Here is a 23,848-nt window from a genome sequence, read left to right as displayed (position 1 = left end):
CCAGAATATTGGAAATAAAAGCAAAAATAAACAAATGGGACCTAATTAAACTTAAAAGCTTCTGCACAACAAAGGAAACTATTAGCAAGGTGAAAAGGCAGCCTTCAGGATGGGAAAAAATAACAGCAAATGAAGCAACTGACAAACAACTAATCTCAAAAATATACAAGCAACTCCTACAGCTCAACTCCGGAAAAATAAACGACCCAATCAAAAAATGGGCCAAAGAACTAAATAGACATTTCTCCAAAGAAGACATACAGATGGCTAACAAACACATGAAAAGATGCTCAACATCACTCATTATCAGACAAATGCAAATCAAAACCACTATGAGGTACCATTTCACACCAGTCAGAATGGCTGTGATCCAAAAGTCTACAAGCAATAGACTTGGAGAGGGTGTGGAGAAAAGGGAACCCTCTTACACTGTTGGTGGGAACGCAAACTAGTACAGCCACTATGGAGAACAGTGTGGAGATTCCTTAAAAAACTGGAAATAGAACTGCCTTATGATCCAGCAATCCCACTGCTGGGCATACACACTGAGGAAACCAGAAGGAAAAGAGACACGTGTACCCCAATGTTCATCGCAGCACTGTTTATAATAGCCAGGACATGGAAGCAACCTAGATGTCCATCAGCAGATGAATGGATAAGAAAGCTGTGGTACATATACACAATGGAGTATTACTCAGCCATTAAAAAGAATACATTTGAATCAGTTCTAATGAGGTGGATGAAAACTGGAGCCTATTATACAGAGTGAAGTAAGCCAGAAGGAAAAACACCAATACAGTATACTAACGCATATATATGGAATTTAGAAAGATGGTAACAATAACCCTGTATATGAGACAGCAAAAGAGACACTGATGTATAGATCAGTCTTATGGACTCTGTGGGAGAGGGAGAGGGTGGGGAGATTTGGGAGAATGGCACTGAAACATGTATAATATCATGTATGAAACGAGTCGCCAGTCCAGGTTCGATGCACGATACTGGTTGCTTGGGGCTGGTACACTGGGAAGACCCAGAGGGAGGGTATGGGGAGGGAGGAGGGAGGAGGGTTCAGGATGGGGAACACAGGTATACCTGTGGCGGATTCATTTAAATATTTGGCAAAACTAATACAATTTTGTAAAGTTTAAAAATAAAATAAAATTAAAAAAAAAAAAAAAGAATCCACCTGCCAATGCAGGAGACACAGGTTCAATCCCTAGGTCAGGAAGATCCCCTGGAGGAAGAAATGCAGTGAACTTCAGTATTCTTCCCTGGGAAATCCCAGGGACAGAGGAGCCTGGCAGGCCACAGTCCATGGGGTTACAAAGACAGACACAACTTAGTGACTAAACAGCAGCAACAACAGTGCAAAATAACAAGGGGAGAGCAGTAGAATAGATGGTAAAAAAGTGAAAAAGGCACATCATGCAGGGCCACAAAAGCTATGATAATTGCTTTGGATTTTTTTCAAACATAAACAGAGAACCACTGAAGTGTTACGTAAGCAAGGAGATGATAGCACCCAGTACATGTTTCAAGATCATCCACACTGATATGCAGAAAACACATGAGAATGGAGTACGATTAAAAGGAGGAGGCTGCTGCTGTCATGCAGATGAAAGATGGCGATCTGAACTAAGGGAAGAGAAATGATACAAGTCCATAATTTCAAGAGAAAGTATAAAGACTGAATTGCCAGGATGTTTGAATCTATAGCAAGGGGGAAAAAAGGATTCAAGGTTGACTCTTAGCTTTCTGCTTTGGTAGGTTGGTAGGAAAGGAAGATCAAAAGTCTTTTTAAAAACATATGATATACAATGTAATAAAAGAAGCTCACATATACTTGAGTGTTTACTACATGCTAGACATTGTTGTCAGTGCTGTACGTGGATCTCATTTAATTCCCACAACTACTACAATCCTCACTTTACAAATGAGGGACTCAAGAACTAAGAAATGACGACGGGAAAATACTGAGTATTAGAGTTCATATCAAAACCTTGGCTATTTGAATCCAGAGCTGAAGCTTGTAAAATTCAGACTATAGAGTACCATGATGTTTGTGAAAATTCTAAGTGGATCTATAAAATAACATTAAATAAATACGCCTGGCACTCAGAAAAGTAACTTGGACCAAAGACAGAAATTTCAAAACTTCCAGACTAAAGACAGTATTTAAGAATTATGAAGACAGTTTACATTACTGAGCAGTGGAACACAGACACACAGGAAAAGGCTGCGGATAAAGTTCCAAGGAACTTCCATATTTAAAGGCTATGCAGAAAAAAGAAGCTAGAAAACTACTGAGAACAAGTCAAGACGAGAGACAGCAGGCAACAGCATTACATAATGAGATTAGGCTTACTAAAATAAAAACAAAGAGAGGTAAATACTAGTTTTGATTACACTGAAGTCATTGGTAATTCCAAGAAGTTTCAAAAGTGATGGTAGAAGCCTGACTGCCATGAAGCCAAAATGCCACAAAGAAATTCAGAAGAAAGAGAATATATGTTGAAAACTAATGTAAAGATTGACTACTAGAATGAAAGAAAAACAGGACGTAGAAGAGTGAGGAGAAGGTTCTGAATTTGGTTTTAGTTTATTTAAAAATGGATTATATTATAACATTCCTATGCTTTACCAGGAGAAAAGGAAGAATGATTATGAGAAAAGATAAATGAGATAAGCAAAATCTTGATAAGTAGGAATGAGGAAGGGCTTCAAAAACCAGCCAGGTCTGTCACTGAAAAATGTGGGTCTCTGGGATCCCTGGTGGTCCAGTGGTTAAGAATCTGCCTGCCAACGCAGGGACATGGCTTCCATCCTGGTCCAGAGAGAATGCGCATGCCTCAAGGCAACCGAGCCTGTGCTCTGCACCAAGGGCGGCCACCATGAGGACAGAGCAGCACTGCAGTGAGAGAGGGTCGACACCGCCACGAGGGAAAGCTGGCTCGGCAACAGAGACCTACAGCCACTGGAAATGAACAAATAAATAAAAACAGAATTCATAAAACACTGGGCCTTTCTGGTAGGATAACAAAGACTCGGAAACCACTAAGTGACCAACACTTTCACTTTCACTGGTGGGAGGGAATTAACACACAGAAGATATTGATTAGCTTGGTGATGGACAGATTCAGCATTCATTCCACTCTAATACAATCTACTTTTGCAAGAAATATGAGTTCAGGGAAGCTGGCAATACGGTTAGAGCAAGGCATTTGGTTTTGAGGAGAGGGAAAAGGAATGAATGAAATAATTTATTTGGAGTATGGGAATTAAAGCCTTTCAGAGAAGGCATGTGCTTTTGGTGTCGTTTCTAAGAATCCACTTCCACATACAAAGTCATGAAGATTTACCATTATATTACCTTCTAAGAGTTTATGGTTTTGCTTTTACATTTAGATCATTGATACATTTTGAGTTAACCTGTATGAGATAAAGATCAACTTTATTCTTTTGCATGTAGATATCCAGTTGTCTTTGCACAATTTGTTGAAGAGACTATTACTTTCCTCATTGAATTTCTTGTTACGCTTGTCAAAACTCAACTGGCCTATAGGTACAAATTTATTTCAGATGCTGAATTCTATTCTTCTGTTATACATGTCTATTCTAGTGCCACTACCATTATTATTCTATGTAAATAACTGCAATTCCATGTGAATTTCAAAAAATATATAACTTTTAAATCGCTGTCTACTTTTAGAAGCAATTTTTCATGCTCAAATTAAAATGTTGCAAACTTAAAAGTCAGACTATTAGCATATGGTCTAATATATGGTGCTGAAAACAAGGAACAATCAAAGATAATCATCAGTTAAAACAAAAACATTTACACTGTTCAGTTCAGTTCAGTCACTCAGTTACCACTTCTCTCTTTGAAGCCATATCAATTCATTATGTCAGCAAATTGTACTTAAGAACACAAATGAGTAGCATTATATATATACCACACATACATGTACAATAAATGCTATGAATGACATTACTAGCATACCAGGTATAAAGAATTTTAATAGTTTTATCACTAATATTTGTACTTTTCCATTACTGACCGGTAAGATTCTCTTTCTAGTCTCCATCTTTTCCCCACTTAAAAGACTCTTCATATTATCAAAATTTTTATTTTTATATATTTAAATACAAATAACATAATGCACCTAAATTTTTTCCAATTTTCAGTTTTAATATTTGTTATTTTGTTCAGACTATGTCTATAGTGATAAATTTATAAATATATTCCAGTGAGATTGACTGATATATTGAAACTCCCCTTCAGAAAATTATCCCCTTCAGAAATTTCAAAAATTCATTGTTTTGTGTTCTGCTACTTGAACCCTGTACAATTTTCACATTTAATTTTCATAGAACTAATCATGTCTTACTGCACATCTAGCAAAACAGCTTAGTTTATATTCCCAAGGGGAATTTTACTATGATCAGAGTGTCAGGCATTTTAGGCTGGTATTTTTAAAACGTACTAAAAGCCTGTAAATGTAAGTTTAACATCAAATTAGGCCAATTAGAAATCCTCAATAAATTTCAAAGTTAGAAATTCTACATATAACTATCTTCTCATAATGCAATAGAATAAAAATTTTTAAATGTGAACAAAAAATAAAGGACAAATCCTTTGAATACTAAATAACTACCAGATCAAAAAGATACCAATTAAGAAACTAAGGAAAATGAGCACGCCATGTAATAAACAACAGAATGGGGCCACTGGTGCCCTCAGAATAATACTAACATCCTGACTTGTTCTCATTACTTTAAAAGGAATAAAACCGTGCTTTCAAATAAACAAGAAAAAGAGGAGTGCAAGGGAAGGAAAAAAATTACCAAAGATGCAACTGAATTAGAAAGCAATTTAACTCAACCAATCAATAAGTCTAAGACTTAGCTCTTTGGAAAACAAAAAAGAACTATTATACAGATAGTTTATGACAATAGTATGTAACAAAAGGAAAACCAACATCACTTATAAATACTGAATAATTATAACAATCCTTAAAAAGTCAGACTTGCTTTTTTGCTGCGTCGCTTCAGTCGTGTCCGACTCCGTGCAACCCCACGGACTGCAGCCTACCAGGCTTCTCTGTCCATGGCATTCTCCAGGCAAGAACACTGGAGTGGGTTGCCATTTCCTTCTCCAATGCAGGAAAGTGGAAAGTGAAAGTGAAGTCGCTCAGTCGTGTCTGACTCTTAGCGACCCCATGGACTGGAGCCTACTAGGCTCCTCCATCCATGGGATTTTCCAGGCAAGAGTACTGGAGTGGGGTGCCATTGCCTTCTCCCAGACTTGCTTATTATGTTTTTTAAAAAATCCTCAACCTGGTAGGATTTATGATATAAGAAAATCTGTAAAAGTTATTAATATACAGCATATCTTCTATAGATTTTGTAATAAAAAATATATATATATATATTCATCTTAAAGGTAATGACAAATGTAAAATGGAAAAATCAGCAGTCATCTACAGAAAAATATAACAACAAAACGCAGAGTAGAAAATTATAAACTGCAGCACTTCTCATAATACTTGAAGAATGGAAATAACATAAAAGTCTAATAAAGGAAGTCTGGCACTCTAATAATAATTATATTATTAGAAACATACAAAAATACAATGGATTACTATATACAACAACAAGAAATGAGGACACTCAATATATACTGACCATTGACCATACACACACATACACACATGGCAGGCACGTTCTTTATCGTCTGAGCCACAGTGGCAGCCCCCCCCACGCACACACTAAGGCGCAAAACTGCATACACTATGCATTTATCTATGAAAAATGACACGACATTTGTAGTTTCTCCTTCAAAAGCATCCTATTGATTCTAATTTGGTAAGGGGGTACTTTCAGTGAGTGAATATATGTGTATCTTTAAATGACGGTAGGCTACATGGGGCCTTTGTACTACTTTTGTCACTTCTTTAAATTCTATAATTATTTCAAGTTAAAGTTAAGAGAAAAACAATAGAGATAAATCATAAATGATAAACAATGAATGTCTTTTATTTATATTTTTCCTTATTTTTATAAACTTTCTATAATAAACATGTACGTATCATTTCCATAATGAATAGACACTTATTACAACAAGAGGAAACCAAATGACCAACAATCACAAAAATGCAAGTATCAAAGACGTTTAGTTCAGCTGAGTCCAGTCGCTCAGTCGTGTCCGACTCCTTGCGACCCCATGAACTGCAGCACGCCAGGCCCCCCTGTCCATCACCACCTCCCGGAGTTCACTCAGACTCACGTCCATCGAGTAAAGTTACCACCACTATCCCTCATCTAAACTGAAAATGTATTTAGTGTTTGGGTGAAATCAACTCAGTTTCTTGTATTACACAATACTTTAGAAGTATTTTTCCTCTTTCACATGTTTTCTTCTTCCTCCTCTCATCTTCAAAGAAATAAAAAGACATATACCACCACCATGACCACTAAAACTTCAAATAAAAATAATGAACTGCAATTTCAACCCAGAGTTACAAAGGAACTTCTCTATAACCAAGAAAGGACAATAAGGAAGATGTTCCAGATTAGGATGGTAGGCTGAAATGGCAATTTTAAAAGTTTTTTTCTTCCTTCAAATCCTAAAAAATTATCAAAAGCAAAACTACTGGGTGAAAAAAAAACTAACAAAAATAGCCAGTAACAAAAGAAACATAATGTACACCACCAAACATTAAAAAATTGGTGGCCATTGGAAAACTAAACATATGAAATTAGAACTAAGGCTGCGGTAAGCTCAATTCTTAATTAACTGTGTCCTCATGAGTCCAAAGTAATACTGGTGAACTGACAACATTCTAAGAATTTTTCTTAATGCCTTCATATATGAAGAAACATAAACTGAGTAGGTATCATTATCTCTTGCTTCTTCCAACTGAAGACGCTAGAAAAACCCTACTGTGCAAAAACTGGTGAAACAAGTAAGGGAAAATACAGTCTGACTTCCCAGGGCAGACTCCAGAGTACTCTCTGAAATGATGGACAATGATTCAAAGCCGAAGCTCATTTCTTCCTGATAAGACTTCTCCATGTTTCAAAAAGATGGAATGAACCTTGTAGAAAATTATTAAAATCTTATAAGAGAAAGTAAAACTTAGATGAGCTATGAAGGCCTCCTCACCTATATCAATGGTCTTTCTCCCTCTCTTCATGATAGGCAAATAAAACTAGTCAAAAATCAAACAATAGCTCAGGTAGGGAAAAAAATAGCTTTACAGACAGGGAGGAGAAAGGAAGAAGTCACTAAGACAATCTATCTAAGCCAAACAGTAGCTGCATAAATACTACATAAACAGTAGTAAACATAAATCACCAATCAAGGAATAAATTAAAAAGAAATAAACTATTTTAAAAAAACTAGAAGATTCTATACAAAAGATAAAGAGCCATAGAAGAATATATAACAAAAAATGAAAGGAAATTTCTCATGATTTTTTTTCTAGAAAACACAAAAATGTAACTAAAAAAAAGATAAAAGTCAAAATGAAATAAGTGGACAAAGATAAAGAGAGAGGCTGGAGGTTTAAATAAACGAAGAACAAAATAATCATTAAAAATTACAAAAAGACAAAATAAAATATTAAAAACATCCTCATGGCAAGAGATCAAAGGAAGTAAAACAATTAAGAAATAACTAACAGATATGAAAGACAGTCATATCTAACATAGACTGTGTCACTAAGAAAAGGAAAATAAAAGGCAAAAGATATTTCAAATTTTAATTTACAGAAATTTCTAAGAACTAAATGAAAACTCTGAATTTACAGATTATAACAAAAGACTATGTTCCAGGAACTTTTGATAAATAAGGCTCAATACTGAGTCATATTCTTGTTAAGAAACAAACTCTCTGGACAAATAAAAAAAATCAGAAACAGAAAACAAATAAATCATCAATGGGACAAATGTCAGACTATCCTCAAACTTCTCTGAAAGCAACACTCAAATCCAAAGACAATGAAGCAAAGTCTATAAAGTTTGCCAAGAATATTCAATTCATCAGGATGTCATTCAGATATAAGGACAGCTGGCAAACATTCTTAAGCAGGAAAGAATTTTAAGTTTACAGCACACATGAACCTTTGTCAGGGGGAGGGAAGGCGATAAAACCCAGCAATTAAGACTTGAGCCAAAAGAAGGAACCTGAGGGAAACTAAGAAATTATGTTTAATAAAAGAGGGGGTAGGGTAATGAATTCACTTAAATATATTATAAATACTAAAGTACTATCAGAATTGTGGTTATAATACATGAGTGTTACATATGTAGACAATATTAAAAATAGAATATAACTTCAAAAATTAAAAGTTGAGAAAAAAAATGAAGTATGAGAAGACTCAGCTTTCATAGCAGATTGTGAACTGAAATATGCAATTTTAAACAAGTTATAAATGAAGCGCTTGTTTAAAAAAAATGCCATCAACCTATTCATCCTTTTATAATGTATTAATACTGTTCATTGAGAAAATGATGATTCTTTTGGTAAAGAAACTTTTCCTTCTGTTTTTCCAGTTTAATTTTGTTAAATTTAAATACAATGCTGTAATAAGCAGCCTTATATATCTACACTTACATACTATTACTTTTTTTCTTACAGATATATTTATAGAATAGAGTTACTGGGTAAATGGGGGTGTGTGTGTATGTGCGTCCATACAATTATTACTAAAAAATATATGACCATATTGCCCTACCATAATACTAAAACTGTACATTTCCACTGCAAAAATAAAAGAATCCCACTGCCCACCTCATCAACCCTATCTTCTTCAACAGTACTAGCTATGACTCTTACTTTCTCTCAGTCAGGGACTAAAGAAGTGATATCATGATTAATCTCATTTACATTTCCTCGAATGTTCGTGTAAACATACAATGATCTGATTATCATTTTATATGTTCCTGATAACTTACATTCTTCTGTGAAATCCTTATTCATATCCTCTAAATATGTGCCTATTGGGTCAACTTTTCATTTATCACTTCTTAAGAATTATTGAGACAGTAGGGCTCCCCAGGTGGTTCAATGGTAAAGATCCACCTGCCAACACAGGAGACGTGGGTTCAATCCCTGGGTTGAGAAGATCTCCTGGAGAAGCAAACAGCAACCCAGTCCAATATCCCTGCCTAGGAAATCTCAAGAGAAGCCTGGCAGACTTCAGTCTCCATGGAGTAGTAAAACAGTCAGACACGACTCAGAAACTAAACAACAACAATTAAGGTGGTAAATATTGATTTATCAGTCTTTCCACGTTCCATCATGTCCTCCCACACGATTGATTGCAAGTTTCCTCAGCTTAACATTAAATGTAGTAATAAACATTTACTTCTATTCTTTCTAAAGTGACCTGTCTTGGTTACAGAATTCTTGCATATGCTTTAGTTCCACTTTTCCAGTTTTCCAAATATTTTTCTAAAATATTAACTAGATCATCTTTCATCTTATATATCTTTACTCCATTTGAAACATTTTTTGTATATATTATTTTTATAGTATTGTTTTAATTAGTATTGTTTATCTGGGAAGTCAAGTACATCCTCAACATTCTTATTTCATAATCTCAACAATATATTCATGCATTTCTTTTTTCCATATTAACTGGATATTTATATATCCAAATATATTATGGGGAAGTTTTTGATATCTAGATATCTTTTAAGGGATATTTAAATTCTAAATACTCTATTATTCTAATGGAATGATATGTTAATGTTACTTTACTGAATTTACATATTAATTTGAAAAAAAATTTTTTGGCAATAATATCTTCTCTTTGTATTATGAAAACATTATGAAGACATTTGGGGAAATATGAATAATGTCTATATTTAAATAATAGCATTGTAACTGTTAATTTTCTGATTTGATAACTGTACAAGATGACAACAAAGGATAGACACAGGAAATTCTCATTTAAGTAATTACAAGTAAAAGTTTATTATGGCTTCAACTTATTCTCAAATTCAGAAAAAGAGGACAGAAGCAAATATGGTCAAATTTAAGACACTGCAGAATTTAGAATGGTGAAGAGTAGTTCTTGTACTACTCATATCTCTCCTATAAATCTCAAATTATTTCAAAATAAAAGAAGGCTTCTACATCTCTGTCACTGTATGTCTCAAACCCACACAAACAGAAAGATTTACTACCCAGTGTGGAATGACTCTCCAGTAGTTTATATTTTGCTTTTATCAACGAGATTTTATATTTTGGTTACAAATAACCATCTGTTTATTTTTTAGAGAATTCAACCCAAAATAGTATTTTTAACTGTATACAAACTTGCTGGTTTCCATTCTTAACTGGCTACTGATTGCTGGTCAAAAGATAATCTATTAATTTTTTGCATATTTATCTTATATCCAATAATATTAATGAAGTCCCACTTAATTCTGGTGGAAAAATGCTCAAGAATCCCTTAGATTTTCCCAGATCATAGCATTAGTGACCTGAAAGTGCTATTTCTTCCCTCTCTAACATTCATATTAACAGGATCTTGCACTTGCAAGAATATCAAAAAGTTTTGTTAAACATTGTTAATAGAAGGTATCAATCACTCTTTTTTTTCCTGATTTTAATAGAAACAGCTTTAAAAATTTCAAATGATATTTAGTAAATGGCAGCAAACAAAACCATCCCAAAGAAAAAGAAAAGCAAGAAGGCAAAGTTGGTTATCTGAGGAGGCTTTACAAATAGCTGAAGAAAGAAGAAAAGTGAACAGCAAGGGAGAGAGGGAAAGGAACATCCAACTAAATGCAGAGCTCCAAAGAATGGCACGGACATACAAGAAGGCCTTCTTCAATGAACAATGCATAAAACCAGAAGGAAACAACAGAAGGGGAAAAACCAGAGATCACTTTAGGAAATTGGGAATATCAAGGGAACACTTTGCTCAAAGATGGGCACAATAAAGGACAGAAATGGTAGAGACCTAGAAGACACCAAAGAGATCAAGAAGAGATGGAAAGAACTGTACAAAAAAGATCTTAGTGAACCAGATTACTATGACGGTGTGGTCAGTCACCCAGACATTCTGGAGTGCGAAGTCAAGTGAGCCTTAGGAAGCACTGCTGATAATAAAGCTGATGGATGCAATGGAATTCCAGTAGAGCTATTCAAAACCTTAAAGGATGATGCCGTCAAGGTGTTACATTAAATATGACAGCAAATATGGAAGACCCAACATTGGCCTCAGGACTGGAAAAGGTCAATCCTCATCCCAATTCCCAAGAAGGGTAGTACTAAAGAATGTTCTACCCACTGGACAACTGCACTCATCTCCCATGCTAGTAAGGTCATGCTTAAAGTCTTGAATGCTAGGCTTCAGCATTATGGGAACCGAGAAGTTCCAGATGTCTAAGCTGGGTTTAGAAAAGGAAGAGCAACCAGAGATCAAATTGCCAACATTTGCTGGATTATAGAGAAAGCAAGGGAATTCCAGAAAAACATCTGCCTCTGTTTCATTGACTACACTAAAGTCTTTGACTGTGTGGATCATAACAAACTGTGGAAAGCTCTTAGAGAGATGGGAAAACCAGAACATCTTACCTGTCTCCTAAGAAACCTGTATGTGGGCCAAGAGGCAGTAGTTAGAACCCTGTATGGAACAAATGACTGGATCAAGATCGAGAAAGGAGTATGACAGGTTTGTCTGCTGTCACCCTGTTCGTTTAACCTATACGCTGAGCACATCATGAGAAATGCCAGGCTGGGTGAGTTACAAGCTGGCATCAAGATAGGCAGGAGAAGCAACAACAACCTCAGATATGCGGATGATACGACTCTAATGACAGAAAGCGAAGAGAGACAAAAGAGACTCTTGATGAGGGTGAAGGAGAAGAGTGAAAAAGCGGGCTTAAAACTAAATATTAAAAAACTAAGATCATGGCATCTGGCCCCATCCCTTCATGGCAAATAGAAGGGGAAAAGGTGGAAGCAGTAACAGATCTCCTCTTCCTGGGCTCTAAAATCACTACAGATAGTGACTGCAGCCATGAAATCAGAAGACAATTGATCTTGGCAGGAAAGCTATGCTAAACCTAGACAATGTGTTGAAAAGCAGAAACATTACTCTGCAAAAAGATCCATATAGTCAAGGCTATTGTATTCCCAGTGGTTAAGTACAGTTGTGAGAGCTGGACCGTAAAGAAGGCAGAATGCCAAAGAACAGATGCTTTAGAACTGTGGTGCTGGAGAAGACTCCTGAAACTCCCTTGGACAACAAGGAGATCAAACCAGTCAATCTTAAGGGAAATCAACCCTCAATACTCATTAGAAAGACTGAAGCTGAAGCTCCAGAATTTTGGTCACCTGATGCGAACAGCGAACTCAGGGAAAAGACCCTGATGCTGGGAAAGACTGAGGGCAGAAGGAAAAGAGGGCGTCAGAGGATGATATGGCTGGATGGCATCATGGACACAGTGGCCATCAACTTGGGCAAACTTCAGGAGATGATGAAGGACAGGGAGGTCTAGCATGTCAGGTCCATGGGGTTGTAAAGCACTGGACACGACTGGGTAACTAAACAACAACAAATTGTCATTATATTTAAATTGTTTTCTAATAAACATTTTTCCCACAGTTTCATTAGGACTGGATACTAAAATTTATAATGTGCTTTTTTCTACTTTTATTGATATTTTCATATGATTTTCCGATTTTTAATTGGTTGATTTATTCTGTAGGTAGATATCTTAATATTATCCAAACCATGTTTGGAGTCCATGAATAAATTCTAAGTGTTCACACTATACAGCTGACCCTTGAACTACATGGAGGTAAATACAATTTACCTTCCATATCCAGGGTTCCTCCACATCTGTAATTTCCTCCAACTGCAGACTGTGTGGTACTCTAGCATTGACTACTGAAAAATATCAGCAGATAAGTAGACCCACAAAGTTGAAACCTGTTTGTTCAAGAGTCAGTTGTATAATTCTTTCATTACATTGTTGGATTATGTTAGAATTTTGTGCCCATATTCTTAAGTAAAATTGGTCTTCTGGAGTTTTATTTTTCCAGTGTCTTTTCTAATGTGAAATGAACCTGAAGAAGTTTTCTTTATTTTTAATGTATCAGAAAAATACCAGCAACATTGGAATTATCTGTTCTTAACATATTAGAAAGAACCCCTGGATGCAGCTTTTTTTCCTCCCCAATTCTTAGCAAATGTTCCTGTCAAATTTTCTAGTTCGCCTTAGGTGTGAATTTTTGTAATTTATATAGCTACGACATCATTAATTCTCTCTATGAATTCATGCTTGTACCACAAATTCAGGAGCAAGTGCCGAGAGAAGCACTAGTCCCAGGATGGCTCTGTCGCTTGATCCCCCCGTCAGAAGCCGGGAAGAAAGCTGTATGTGCCTTCACCTCCTCTGCAGCAACCTCAAGGGTAAAAAACTTCATGCCTCTGTTCAGCTTCTCTCTAGAAACCTGAAAGATTTCATCTAACATACGGGTTTTCACTTCCAGTAAACCAGCTCTACTTTGCATACAGGAGAGCAAGCCCGGTTTACTAATTTACATTACTGGCCAAGACTAGAGTCTTACACTATCTTTCCAGAATACACCATGATACTCTCACAGATTAATTTTTAATTGTTTGAAGACACATGATTGTTAAGACCATGCTGCAATGCTACCTACACAGTTTCCTGTGATTAACGTTTTAAAAAGGTAACTTCCTCAGATCACTCATAGGTATAACCTACCTCAAATTCCGCGTGTCTGTGAATATCCTCTGCTCGCTGCCTGCTCAGGATGAATTCAGCTTCATTTGCTACTCTTACTAGATGATCCTTCATTGTTTGGCTAAGCAACCTATGAAGAGATAAACATTGTCACATAAGTAAATGCATCCACATGACATGTGACTTTCCATTGCTCAGAGGTGATGTGTTTGTTATTTGGGAGAGGGAAGAACATGCACTCTCCTTTTCTGGCATCATAACAAACGAAGGACTATTATTTCACACTAAACAAATGAAAAACGTAACGGCAAAGAGTAATCTTTCTGGCAACAGCAGATTAGCTTTTATCAAACTAACTATCCCACAAAAGCAACTGAAAATGCTAGATTAAATTTATGTTTTACTCTTTTAAGGTACTGGAGAGCTTCCAAGGTAGCCGAGATTTAAGGAGCCAGAATCCGAGACATGTTCAGCATGACTTTTCCTGCTGACACATTTGCTATTCACGAGTGGGACCAGAGAACCTAAATACAGCTGTTATAAGTTTTAAAGCACTGGGGAAATAAAAACAGAATTTTATAACCTTTCAAGGTGGAGGGATCCTAGATTACCCAGGCTTACACAAGCAGCAGAACTGTTCTGCAGGAAACAGACAAAAGACCAGTTCCCCAAAACAATACAACAGGCCCCCAAACAACACCATGGTGATGTGCATGTAGATTAACTGGCAGCCAAAAAACTACAGAAATTTTTCATAATCTTGTAGAATGAGAAGAAAAAAAAAAAAAAAAAAAAGAAAGATGTAATAGACTCATGGTAGGTCATGGACTCATAGTAGAAGTAGACTATTCATGTAGTAGACCCGGGGTTTTCAGAAGACCTAGGAGGGCTCCGAGCTAAAAGTAGACAAACTGTAAATAGGGCAAACTCTAACAGAGATTTTAAAAATTCCAGCTTTGAATCAGCTCAGTCTTAATATATGTGTGTTAGTCACGCAGTCGTGTCCAACTCTTTGCGACGTCATGGACTGTAACCCAACAGGTTCCTCTGTCCATGACATTCTCTAGGAAAGAACACTGGAGTGGGTTGCCATTCCCTTCTCCAGAGATCTTCCTGACCCAAGGACTGAAGACAGGTCTCCAGCATTGCAGGTAAATTCTTTACCATTTGAACCCCTTGGGAAGCCGCAGTCTTTACTATAATTAGCACCTAATCTAACTGCTGGGCTTCCCAGGCGGCTCAGTGGTAAAGAATACACCTGCCAATACAAGGAAACACAGAGATGCAGCTTCAGTCCCCAGGTCAGGAATATCCCCTGGAGGAGGAAATGGCAAAGCATGCCTGTATTCTTACCCGGGAAATTCCAAAGACAGAGGAGCCTAGTGCAAAAAGTCACATATGACTAAGGACATACAATCTAACTACTAATAAAAAATCAAAAGGAAATCCTTCAAGAGGAAGATATCATCATTTCCTGCAACATTAAACACAGTTTCCAAAATTCAATCACCAATAACATAGTGTTGAAATATACAAACTACTATAGGTAAAATAATAACTAGCGATGACTACTGTACAGCACAGGGAACTCTACTCAATACTCCGTAATGACTTATGTGAGAAAAGAATTTAAAGAGTAAATAAATGTATATGTATAACTGCATCACTTTGCTTTATAAAAGAAATTACATAACATTGAAAATCAACAATACTCATTAATTTTTTAAAATCACCAATGACAAGGTAGAGTAAAAGACTACACCAAAAGAATGAAAGCCAACTTACAGAAAATCAAATACTGAAGTTTCAAGGCAAAACCAAGCACAGCCCTGTGGAGCTCTTGGGTATGAAACCCTTTCCATGTCCAAGTTCTTTGGAGGGAACAGACTCTACCCTCCCTGACCTGCCCTGAGTCCCAAAGAGCAGATTCAAACATCTGCTAATCAGGGAAGGGAGGAGATGCAGAGATAAGAGAGCCAAGAAACAATAGTGCAGCCTTGAGGCAAGGTCCTGGTTCCCCTCAGTTCAGTTCAGTCCCTCAGTCGTGTCCGACTCTTTGCGACCCCATGAATCGCAGCACGCCAGGCCTCCCTGTCCATCACCAACTCCCGGAGTTCACTCAGACTCACGTCCATCAAGTCAATGATGCCATCCAGCCATCTCATCCTCTGTCGTCCCCTTCTCCTCCTGCCCCCAATCCCTCCCAGCATCAGGGTCTTTTCCAATGAGTCAGCTCTTCGCATGAGGTGGCCAAAGTATTGGAGGTTCAGCTTCAGCATCAGTCCTTCCAATGAACACCCAGGACTGATCTCCTTAGAATGGACTGGCTGGATCTCCTTGCAGTCCAAGGGACTCTCAAGCATCTTCTCCAACACCACAGTTCTAAAGCATCAATTCTTCAGCACTCAGCTTTCTTCACACACCAATTCTCACATCCATACATGACCACTGGAAAAACCATAGCCTTGACTAGATGGACCTTTGTTGGCTAGGTAATATCTCTGCTTTTCAATATGCTATCTAGGTTGGTCATAACTTTCCTTCCAAGGAGTAAGCATCTTTTAATTTCATGGCTGCAATCACCATCTGCAGTGATTTTGGAGCCCAAAAAAATAAACTCCGACACTGTTTCCACTGTTTCCCATCTATTTCCCACGAAGTGATGGGACCGGATGCCATGATCTTCGTTTTCTGAATGTTTTCTGAGCTTTAAGCCAACTTTTTCACTCTCCTCTTTGACCTTCATCAAGAGGCTTTGAGTTCCTCTTCACTTTCTGCCATAAGGGTGGTGTTATCTGCATATCTGAGGTTATTGATATTTCTCCCGGCAATCTTGATTCCAGCTTGTGCTTCCTCCAGCCCAGCGTTTCTCATGAAGTACTCTGCATAGAAGTTAAATAAGCAGTGTGACAATATACAGCCTTGACGTACTCCTTTTCCTATTTGGAACCAGTCTGTTGTTCCATGTCCAGTTCGAACTGTTCTGTCCTGACCTGCATATAGGTTTCTCAAGAGGCAGGTCAGGTGGTTTGGTATTCCCATCTCTTTCAGAATTTTTCACAGTTTTTTGTGATCCACACAGTCAAAGGCTTTGTCATAGTCAATAAAGCAAGAGACACATTAACAATATCTCTGAGGTCTTCATAAAACCAAAATCTCCAACAACTGGATGACGTCAGGATTCTTCATTCCAGAGAAGACCAACTGAGGCCAGATTAAAGGAACCAGAGAAGCTCATCAAAAGATTACCCGAGACCACATGAAAGCAGTGAAGGCCCTGCACAAACCCTTATCTTAGCCTTGAACCACTGAACCAAGCCTCAACTTTGAACCACTGCTATGAAACCCCTCCCCAGTTCCTCCCAGGTGCGGACATGCCATTTTCCAGGGCAGGTGCTCACTCTGTCCCCTTCTGCCTGGCAAAGTAATAAAGCTAATCTTTTCTACTTCACCAAAACTCTTTATGTCCTTGGGCTCCAAAATCACTGCAGATGGTGTCTGAAGCCACGAAATTAAAAGATGCTTGCTCCTTGGAAGAAAAGCTATGACAAACATAGACAGCATATTGCTTTGCTGACAAATGTCTGTATAGTGAAAGCTTTGGTTTTTTCCAGTAGTCACATATGCATGTGGGAATTGGACCATAAAGAAAGCTGAGCACGGAAGAATTGATACTTTAGAACTGCTGAGTTGGAGAAGACTCTAGAGAGTCCCTTGGACTGCAAGGGACTCAAACCAGTCAATCCTAAAGGAAATCAGTCCTGAATATTCATTGCAAGGACTGATGCTGAAGAGTCAATACTTTGGCCACCTGATGCGAAGAGCCGACTCATTAGAAAAGACCCTGGTGCTGGGAAAGACTGAAGGCAGGAAGAGAAGGGGACAACAGAGGACGAAATGGTTGGATGGCATCACCGACTCAATGGACACAAGTTTGAGCAAGCTCCAGGAGGTGGTGAAGGACAGGGAAGCCTGGCAGGCTGCAGTCCACGGGGTCACAGAGTTGGACATGACTGAGCGACCAAAAAACAGCAACAAAGTCAGGCATTGAGAGAATTAAAAGGCAAACTTAAGAAAGGAAGAATATTTATATTTAGTATTACATACTTTACCAAATATAAAGTATTATATTTAGAATACCTATAGTAAACAAGGAAATTACATCTGAAAGAACAGGCAATAAGCACAATAATGCAAAGTACCAAACTATAAAAAACACATGGACAAAACATTTCCAAATGCCAAATAACTTCATGAAAAGGTTTTTAGGTGTTCAGGATTATTAATCATCAGGGAAATACAAACTAACAGCATAAAAAAATATACTACAGCTCACCAGAATCACTCTATTTACAAAAACAGTATCAAAATTTGGCAAGGATTATGAATCTTAGACTCTCATAAACACAAAATATATTTCAAAGAATGATTATAGCAACTTTAGCCAAACAATAGTCACTTGGAGAAGGCGATGGCACCCCACTCCAGTACTCTTGCCTAGAAAATCCCATGGACGGAGGAACCTGGTAGGCTGCAGTCCATGGGGTCGCGAAGAGTCAGACACGACTGAGCGACTTCCCTTTCACTTTTCACTTTCATGCATTGGAGAAGGAAATGGCAGCCCACTCCAGTGTTCTTGCCTGGAGAGTCCCAGGGACTGGGGAGCCTGGTGGGCTGCCGTCTGTGGGGTCGCACAGAGTCGGACACGACTGAAGTGACTTAGCAGCAGCAGCAGTTTAGTCACCCAGTCATGTCAGACTCCTTGCAACCCCATGGACTGTAGCCTACAGGCTCCTCCATCTATGGGATTTTCCGGGCAAGATTTCTGGAGTGGGTTGTCATTTCCTTCTCTAGAGGATCTTCCAGACCCAGGGATCGAACCTGGGTTTTCCACATTGCAGGCAGACGTTTTACTGTCTGAGCCACCAGGGAAGCCAAACACTAGCAACTATCAAATGCCCATTAAAAATAAAATGAAATTTTTTAAGTAGCGGAGTATTTATATAGTAAGATAGTAAAGAATATCTAAAAGAAATAATTACTGTTATGCACAAAAAAATTAGTGTTAAGCAAGGGTACATCAAAAAATATATACATATAAGTCATCTCGTAAAAAACAAATATTTTTTAACTGATTTATAGTAACAGAAGTCAAGAGTTTAAGAGATAATTAGCTTGGGTGCTACTACAGACCTCTCCATATAGTGATTCACAAGGAACATTAGTAATGATCATACATATTTAAATGTTGCAAAGAATTACCTTGAAAATATAAACAGTTGACTCAGTGTTGGTAAATGCTTCCATAATACCATTCACCTATCAAATACCAACAGAATGATTCATTTCATATAAATGGGAGACTTCTGAAACATGTTAAGTAAAAGTCTTCTGAACTCCGTTCTTTAAAATGAATTGGAAAGACAGGATGGTCAGGGCTAGGATTATTCTTTTTATGTAAATAGCAAGGGTAGCTAAACTGCAGTTAGATAATGCCCACCTATAAAAGTTAGACCCAACAGTTATCACCAATGGCATGTCTACAGACACTCCATAGGGTTCTTCTGTCACTTTTTTGCAACTATTTTATCAAAAATGTAAATTTAACATGCAGAGGCTTTGATATAAAGCAGTCGTTACACTCCTGTCATATGAATATGTTCTCACAGATACAGAAAGATGTGTGTGTGTACAAAGGAGTTCCCTATAATATCTTATATTATTAAAAGTGAAAAACTGAAAAAACAAAAATATATAATCATATAATGCGATAGCCTGTATGCTTGTGAACTCAGTCACTCAGTAGTGTCTAACTCTTTGTGGCCCTACAGACTTTGCCTACCAAGCTCTTCTGTCCATGGAATTTTCCAGGTAAGAATAACTGAAGTGGGTTGCCACGTCCTCCTCCTGTGTATCTTTCCAACCTAGGGATCGAACGTACATCTCCTGCATCGGCAGGCAGATTCTTTATCACTGAGCCACCTGGGAAGCCCATAATGAGGTAAAAGAATAGTTTTTCCACAATATATTATGGAAAAAAATTTTGAAGAGTATTATGTATAATATGAATGTGGGGAAAATATGAAAGAAGATATATCAAATTTTCAGTTACCTAAAACAAGGTCAGAATTACGAGAACTGCTGCACATGAGACAAATCAGGCCTGTCGACTATTTTTGTAATAAAGTTTTACTGGAACAAAGCCATGGCATGCTCATCTGTTGCACTATCGTCTACGGCTGTCATCGTGTTGTCATACGACACTAAGTTGCACAGTACGTGCTCTGTCAACGGGAACTCTCCAGGCAAGAGTACTGGTGTGGGTAGCCATTCTCTTCTCCAGAGTACCTTCTCGACCCAGGGATCAAACCCAGGTCTTCTGCATTGCACGCAGATTCTTCACTGTCTGAATCACCAGGGAAGCCCAATCACATTGCAATACTACATTAAGTTGGATAGTAGAGACAGAGATTATATGGCCTGCAAACTCCAAAACGCTTACTATCTGGCCCTTTACAAAAAATGGTCCGTCTCTCTTCTCTAGAAAGTCAGCTCTATGTCCTTTTCCTCACATTTCTCTATTCTTTTAGGTTTTACAATAAGCAGTTATTAAAAGGAAGGAAAACACAAAATGTCTAAGGAAAATAAAAAGGCTTTGTGCTCTTCTACCACTTTTTCCATATCTCTATTAAGTTCATATAACACTATTTATAATTTGGTTCCAGGTCTGTCAGACCTTTCACCATTATCCACAAGCTATCTCCCAGTCACTTTAGAAGTTAACAAAATGTCCTATCTATAATTTTTGGCTAACATCATCAAGGTATTTTTTTCAAATGCTATTAAACGGTACACATTCAGACACAGAGATAAAAACAATCCCGAGTGCAATTTAAAACCTGCTAATGAATAACTTCCTATGACACTGCAGAGAAAGCAACAACTTTCATGAATGCAGATGTGAAATACTGGTTTGTGCTTCTAAGTTTCTCTCTAGGGATCAAAAACCACATCGTGAATTTAACATCAATATACTGCCTCACAGCACTCAAATATTAATTGAATTGAAGAGTCAATGGCACGCCATCCTTCCAGTCCCCAAACAAGCACCTTCAAAGTTATTCTAGTCCCTTCCTCTTTGTTACTACCTCAGATATGCAGAGGACACCACTCTTACAGCAGAAAGTGAAGAAGAACTAAAGAGCCTCTTGATAAAAGTGAATGAAGAAGAGAAGAAAAAAAAAAGTGAACGAAGAGAGTGAAATAGTTGGCTTAAAGCTCAACATTCAGAAAACAAATATCATGGTAACCGGTCCCATCACTTCATGGCAAATAGATGGGGAAACAGCGGAAACAGTGGCAGACTTTATTTTGGGGGGCTCCAAAATCACTGCAGATGGAGGCTGCAGACATGAAATAGAAAGAAACTTACTCTTTGGAAGAAAAGTTATGACCAACACCTAGATAGCTAAAAACCAGAGACATTACTTTGCCAACAAAGGTCCATCTACTCAAGGTGATGGTTTTTTCAGTAGTCATGTATGGATGTAAGAGTTGGACTATAAAGAAAGTTGAGTGCAGAAGAATTGATGCTTTTGAACTGGGGTGTTGAAGAAGACTCTTGAGAGTCCCTTGGACTGCAAGGAGATCCAACCAGTCCATCCTAAAGGAGATCAGTCCTCGGTGTTCATTGGAAGGACTGATGTTGAGGCTGAAACTCCTAATCTTTGGCCACCTGATGCGAAGAGGTGACTCACTGGAAAAGACCCTGATGCTGGGAAAGATTGAGGGCAGGAGGAGCAAGGGACGACAGAAGATGAGATGGTTGGATGGCATCACCGACTCAAGGGACATGGGTTTGGGTGGACTCCGGGAGTTGGTGATGGACAGGGAGGCCTGGTGTGCTGTGGTTCATGGTATCGCAAAGAGTCGGACACGACTGAGTAACTGAACTGAACTGACACAGCAAAGGTAATGGGGCACACACTCCTGTGATGTGTCACATTATGTAAGCTCCGTCTTGGCCCACAAGAGATTCTCCAGCCAGCCTTGAAAAAGTAAGCTGCTATGGTGTGACAGGGCCATGTGACAAGGGGACTAGGACAGCCTCTGGGTGCTGAGATTAGATCTTAGTAATCTAAGTAATCTTAGTGATCAGCCAGTAAGAAAAAGGGGATCTCAGTCCTCTGGGTGAAAGGAACTGAATTCTGCCAACAACCACATGAGCTTAAAAGAGGACTCTAACCTCCAGCAAGAACACACTTTGTGTAATACCTTTACTGCAGAGTTACAAAACTTGCAGTAGAGGATTCCGTTGAGCTGTGCCTAGATGGCCAACTCAAAGAAACTGCAAGATAGTAAATTTGTGTTGTTTCAAGCTGCAACATTTCTGGGAATTATTACATACCAATAGATAAGCAATATGAATACAGTTAGGACATAGAATACACGTACTATCAGAATTCAGTAGAAGTCAAGATAACTATCAGTTCCTCAAGATGGAAAGAAGTACCAACAGAGAGCTAGAGCATAAAGATGAGCCTTAAATAAAGGGTGAAGCATAAAGGAGAGGAAAGGTCATTGTGCAAAACAGTATGAATGAAGTTACAAAGAGGGGGGGAAAATGTGTTCTGAAAAGAAAACACCCTTTCCATCATTATTTTTCAAGATGCACACAATGCACAGATATCTAAATAGATAAGACATATACTATTGTCCTTTTTTTTTTTTTGGTGCTTTGTATAAATGTAATATATGTAGTACAAAAAAAAAAAAAAATGACACAACACCTAAATAAGGAAGCAACAATGGAAACACAGGAACATTTTTCAGTATAAGCCACAGCACTATTAATATTTTACATACCTGTCCTTACATTTGTCTAAACTTATAAAAACTGTGCATATAAATATTTAAGTACATGTGTGTAAAAGAGTCATACTACACTGTTTATTTTATACTGTTTATTTTACTTAACGGTGTACCATTATCAAACAGAATTTTTGTGGATGGAATATAACATAATTTATTAAATTAGTCCCTTATTCACAGATCATTCTTGCCTTCTCTACCTTGACTGGTAAAATCATTGCTATTTACCTAGTTACTGACTAGAAATATCAACCATATCTGATTCTTCCTTCCTCATCATTCTTCACTTTCAATAGAACAAGTATGGTCCATTCTACCTCTCTAGTACCTCTCAAGCTGTTTCTTTCCATAACATCTTCCAATGCCTCAGGAGCCCAACCTCATGGCTTCAATTATTACAACATGTGTGCTCAGTCACTTCAGTCATGTCCAACTCTTTGCGACCCTATGGACTGTAGCCCACCAGGCTCCTCTGTCCATGGGGATTCTCCAGGCAAGAAAATTGGAGTGGGTTGCCATTTCTTCCTCCAGGGGATCTTCCTGACTCTTATGTCTCCGGCACTGGCAGGCCTGTTCTTTACCACTAGTGTCACCTGGGACGCTCCCTGATTATTACAATCCTCCAATCAAATGTCTTTCCACTAATCTCATTATTCTCAACAATATCTCAACAGGGTTAGTTTTCTGAAATGAAAATCTGATTATGACTGTACATCTTACATTTGGAACTTTAATACTTCTTTACATCTTCCTACTATTCTCTCAGCCAGGAAGGACATCATTTCTTATTCTATCTTGCCTATCTTATAAATCCTTCAAAGCAAAACTCAGGATTTAACTTGATAAACCTTTTCTGACATGCCTCTTCTGTGGTACTTATTATACTGTATCATTCTGTGTAACCATTGTAATTAGGTATTTACAAATCTGTCTTCCATTTCAGATTGCACTGACCTTGAGTAGATTATCCTTATTATCTCCAGCGTATAAAACAGTGCCTGATCATTGGTAGAGGACTAGCAGTGCTTACACGGCAAATATAAACAGTTCGAACATTTGCTTATGCCAGGCAATTCTAGGCTACTATATATGAGGAATATAAAGAATCATAAAACTGGCCACAGGGAGTTTACAGTATAACACAGGAAGTTAGGACCACATGCAAGTAGCAAGGTAACTGTTACAAGCACCTTAAGGTTCTTAAACCATTTTCTTATCTTCCTCAATATCACACAGCACA

The 23,848-nt window shown here is 37.7% G+C and overlaps 1 protein-coding gene across 10 annotated transcripts in view; it reads right to left on the bottom strand.

Moving 5' to 3' along the window:
- The window catches only part of LRBA (LPS responsive beige-like anchor protein), a 758,928-nt gene that overhangs the window by 453,572 nt on the left and 281,508 nt on the right, over positions 1-23,848 (bottom strand). For all 10 annotated transcript variants that reach the window (XM_086346372.1, XM_086346374.1, XM_086346378.1 and 7 more), the window contains exon 35: positions 13,759-13,867. In XM_086346372.1, coding sequence (XP_086202498.1) covers positions 13,759-13,867 — 109 coding nt within the window. The remainder of the gene's footprint in view (positions 1-13,758; positions 13,868-23,848) is intronic.

Source organism: Bos grunniens, chromosome 17 (genome assembly GCF_055505025.1).
Source record: "Bos grunniens cultivar Pamir isolate PY7600 chromosome 17, Bosgru_T2T1.0, whole genome shotgun sequence".
NCBI classification, from domain to species: Eukaryota; Metazoa; Chordata; class Mammalia; order Artiodactyla; family Bovidae; genus Bos; species Bos grunniens.
Note: the sequence above shows the minus strand (reverse complement) of the source record. Positions and strands in the feature narration are given on the sequence as shown.